Source organism: Pseudophryne corroboree, chromosome 10 (genome assembly GCF_028390025.1).
Source record: "Pseudophryne corroboree isolate aPseCor3 chromosome 10, aPseCor3.hap2, whole genome shotgun sequence".
Classification (NCBI taxonomy): domain Eukaryota; kingdom Metazoa; phylum Chordata; class Amphibia; order Anura; family Myobatrachidae; genus Pseudophryne; species Pseudophryne corroboree.
In genome coordinates, this window is record NC_086453.1 from 9394867 (window position 1) to 9399631 (window position 4765).

Consider the following 4765-nt stretch of genomic DNA (forward strand, 5'->3'; position numbering starts at 1 on the left):
CTGACTGCCTGGTTACCAGACCCTCTGCCCTGACTGGTTACCAGACCCTCGGCCTCTGCCCTGACTGCCTGGTTACCAGACCCTCAGCCTCTGCCCTGACTGCCTGGTTACCAGACCCTCGGCCTCTTCCCTGAATGCCTGGTTACCAGACCCTCTGCCCTGACTGGTTACCAGACCCTCGGCCTCTGCCCTGACTGCCTGGTTACCAGACCCTCAGCCTCTGCCCTGACTGCCTGGTTACCAGACCCTTGGCCTCTTCCCTGAATGCCTGGTTACCAGACCCTCTGCCCTTACTGGTTACCAGACCCTCGGCCTCTGCCCTGACTGCCTGGTTACCAGACCCTCAGCCTCTGCCCTGACTGCCTGGTTACCAGACCCTCGGCCTCTTCCCTGACTGCCTGGTTACCAGACCCTCGGCCTCTTCCCTGACTGCCTGGTTACCAGACCCTCGGCCTCTTCCCTGACTGCCTGGTTACCAGACCCTCGGCCTCTTCCCTGACTGCCTGGTTACCAGACCCTCGGCCTCAGCCTTGACTGTCTGGTTACCAGATCCTCGGCCTCTGCCCTGACTGGCTGGTTACCAGACCCTCGGCCTCTTCCCTGAACGCCTGGTTACCAGACCCTCGGCATGTGCCCTGACTGGTTACCAGACCCTCGGCCTCCGCCCTGACTGCCTGGTTACCAGACCCTCGGCCTCCGCCCTGACTGCATGGTTACCAGACCCTCGGCCTCTGCCCTGACCACCTGGATACCAGACCCTCGGCCTCTTCCCTGACTGCCGGGTTACCAGACCCTCGGCCTCTGCCTTGACTGTCTGGTTACCAGATCCTCGGCCTTTGCCCTGACTGGCTGGTTACCAGACCCTCGGCCACTTCCCTGATCGCCTGGTTACCAGACCCTCGGCCTTTGCCCTGACTGCCTGGATACCAGATCCTCGGCCTCTGCCCTGACTGCCTGGTTACCAGATCCTCTTCCCTGACTGCCTGGTTACCAGACCCTCAGCCTCTGTCCTGACTGCCTGGTTACCAGATCCTCTGCCTCTGCCCTGGCCGCCTGGTTATCAGACCCTCTGCCTCTTCCCTAATCGCCTGGAAATCAGACCCTCGGCCTTTGCCCTGACTGCCTGGTTACCAGATCCTCTGCCCTGACTGCCTGGTTACCAGATCCTCTGCCCTGACTGCCTGGTTACCAGATCCTCTGCCCTGACTGCCTGGTTACCAGATCCTCTGCCCTGACTGCCTGGTTACCAGATCCTCTGCCCTGACTGCCTGGTTACCAGATCCTCTGCCCTGACTGCCTGGTTACCAGATCCTCTTCCCTGACCGCCTGGATACCAGATACTCGGCCTCTGCCCTGACTTCCTGGTTACCAGACCCTCGGCCTCTTCCCTGATCGCCTGGTTACCAGACCCTCGGCCTCTTCCCTGATCGCCTGGTTACCAGACCCTCGGCCTCTTCCCTGATCGCCTGGTTACCAGACCCTCGGCCTTTGCCCTGACTGTCTGGTTACCAGATCCTCTTCCCTGACCACCTGGTTACCAGACCCTCAGCCTCTGCCCTGACTGCCTGGTTACTAGACCCTCAGCCTCTGCCCTGACCGCCTAGTTACCAGACCTTCAGCTGTTGTGTGACACCCAACAGTGATAAACATCTAACACCCAAACAGACCTGGAAGTGCAACTGATTTATTACTGTTCTATTTTAATAGCAGTATGGATGGTGTAATGGTTCGCATAACTGCCTCACAGCACTGAGGTCATGGGTTTGATTTCCACCACGGCCCCAACTGTGTGGAGTTTGTATATTATCCCAGTGCTGTGGGTTTCCTCCAGGTACTCTGACTTCCTTCCACACTCCACAAATATACTGGTAGGTTAATTGCCGTCCAACAAGTTTGTGTGTGTGTATGTGAGCAGACAAGATGGGCCAAGTGGTTCTTATCTGCTGTCAAATTCTATGTTTCTATGAATAAGCTTGTAAATGAAAACCAGATAGGAATAAATACACGCATGTATATATAGCTTTATTGTAACGTATGTACAAGCTGTACCTCACCTGGCACTGTACATTAGGTAACCCATTGACCCACATCCCTATGGGAACAAATCCAGATACACTAGTCACCTAGGGGGTCATTCCGAGTTGATCGAAAGCTGCCGTTGTTCGCAGCGATCAGGCTAAAAATCGGCACTTATGCGTATGCGGCTCAATGCGCACGCGCAATGTACTTTCACAAAAGCCGATGCAGTTTCACACAAGGTCTAGCAAAGCTTTTCAATCGCACTGGTGGCCGCAGAGTGATTGACAGGAAGTGGGCGTTTCTGGGAGGTAACTGACCGTTTTCGGGGAGTGTGTGTAAAAACGCAGGCGTGACAGATACAAACGCAGGCGTGCCTGGGGAAATGCGGGCATGGCTGGCCGCACGCAGGGCGTGTTTGTGACATCAAAACAGGATCTAAATAGTCTGAAGTGATCGCAAGCTAGGAGTAGGTCTGGAGCTACTCTGAAACTACACAATCTTTTTTTGTAGCCGCTCTGCGATCCTTTCGTTCGCACTTCTGCTAAGCTAAGATACACTCCCAGAGGGCGGTGGCTTAGCATTTGCACGGCTGTTAAAAGCAGCTAGCGAGTGAACAACTCGGAATGAGGGCTCTAGTTACACAGGGAGAAGAGCACAGCAGTAGCTCCAACCACTACTTAATTCTATTGGCTGGATCATATATCAGATGCCTCTCCCTGTGATGTCACCAGTCTCTGGGTAGATTCCTTATGGTAATTTCTCCTAGCTCCTGACTCCCCCAGATATAGTTACACAACCATCCCATACACCTAGTGCAGCATGGAGGGGCTCAGTGAGGGCGGCAGTGTAGGTGTGTAAGTGTCTGATGGGGTCACCCAGAGAATAAAAGGACAGCTGTCCTGCCTCATAATCCAGATACACCCTCACTGTGTCACAGGGGGTATTGTCAGGTAACCGGATATCTGTATTGTCATGTATCACTACATACAGACTATTATGCCACCTTTTCAAACACCAGGATTTATTATCTCCAATGCCTGACTGACCTTTTCTCCTGTCTATACTGGGGTAACACATCCCTACCCTCCATATCGCTGATTTACTGACATCCACCTCCCAGTAATGTCGCCCTGAGGAGAATCCCCTGGTGCTTATTACCTGAGTGTACTGAAATCTCTCTGGTGTTTCTGGACGTTTCTGGTTTGGTGACCAGGATGCAGTTTTCCCATCACCTGATATCTGTATATTATTACTAGCTGTGGTTACATCCAGTAATATATCTGTAGCCTCCTGCACATAGATCCCTGTGTTTATACCTGTTATTATATCCGATTCTGTATTACCAGCTGTGGTTACATCCAGTAATAGGTCTGTAGCCTCCTGCACATAGATCCCTGTATTTACACATGAGATTATATCAGTTAACATGTGTAATGTCCCTGAGATAAGACCCACATCCAGATCTCCTGCACCACGGGCCTGGCTATCATGTCTCTCTGTGTCCTCAGTATCACACAAGTCACATGTATCTGGTTCCTGTAAGACAGTCACTGGATCAGAAATGTTACACAGCTCCTCAATGTGATGCATCTTCCTGGACAGCTCGTCCTTCTTTACTTCCAGCTGTTGGATCAAATCAGAGACTAATTGTGACACACACTGTTCCTGCCTGGAGATCTCACTCAGGACTCTCTTCTCCAGGTTTTCCAGCTGTCTCCTGATGTCTCTACATAGGACAGTGACTGTCTCTGTTACACCCGCTGCTTTTCCCCGATCTCTCCTGCGCTCATGCAGACTTTGGACTCTTTTCCCAGCCTCCTCTCTCTTCGTTGTCAGTTTCTGCAGAACATCTCTCAGCTTCTCCTTCTTCTTCTCAGAGGCCTCATCCAGCATCTCCACCAGGTGTCCCCGATGTTCTCTGGCCAAATGGCAGGACACACAAATACAGACATCGTCCTCAGTGCAGTAATACTCCAGGATCTTCTTGTGAACAGAGCATTTTCTGTTGCCTGGAGAAGTGATGGGATCACATAAGACGTGTTCTGCAGACTTTCTGTGTACTCTCAGGTGATTATTACACAGAGAAGCTTCACAATGCAGACAGGATGTAGCTGCAGGTACAGGAGAGTCCACACAGTAAGTGCAGAAGATCCCAGTCTCCTCCTGATCTGGGCGAATAGACAAGAAACCCTCCACTATGTTACACAGAGTTATGTTCCGTATAAGTGCAGGACGTTCCTGACACTCTGCTCTGCAGTCAGGACAGGTATAAGCTCCAGCCCCCACCTGTGTATCCAGCACACGATCAATACAGACCCAGCAGAAGTTGTGGCCACATCTCAGGGTCACAGGATCTGTATAAATGCTCAGGCAGATGGAACAGTTCAGCTCCTGTCTCAGATCAGCAGACGCCATTGCTGGCAGCAGAAGAGGGAAATGGAAGTGAACTCTGTCACTCAGAAACCCGAGCAGTTACATTTTGCACACAGGGCGAGGCTAAGTGGTCACTCATTATAGCTGCAGGCTCAGTTAAACAAAGGGACACTCCCACAATATAAAGGGACATCATTTATTTTTCTCTATCGTCCTAGTGGATGCTGGGGTTCCTGAAAGGACCATGGGGAATAGCGGCTCCGCAGGAGACAGGGCACAAAAAGTAAAGCTTTAGGATCAGGTGGTGTGCACTGGCTCCTCCCCCTATGACCCTCCTCCAAGCCAGTTAGATTTTTGTGCCCGGCCGAGAAGG

General features: G+C 52.2%; 1 protein-coding gene across 1 annotated transcript; it reads right to left on the reverse strand.

The window, feature by feature from the left end:
- Nucleotides 1–1997: 1997 nt before the first annotated feature.
- Nucleotides 1998–4478, reverse strand: LOC134965746 (E3 ubiquitin/ISG15 ligase TRIM25-like). The gene has a single exon (XM_063942092.1). It carries the CDS (start codon nucleotides 4432–4434, stop codon nucleotides 2782–2784), a length of 1653 nt encoding a protein of 550 aa, XP_063798162.1. The 5' UTR covers nucleotides 4435–4478; the 3' UTR covers nucleotides 1998–2781.
- Between the last annotated feature and the right edge of the window lie 287 nt (nucleotides 4479–4765).

What these genes read in the sequence shown, in the direction of transcription:
- LOC134965746 (XM_063942092.1), bottom strand. Translation starts at nt 4,434, where the DNA reads ATGGCGTCTGCTGATCTGAGACAGGAGCTGAACTGTTCCATCTGCCTG.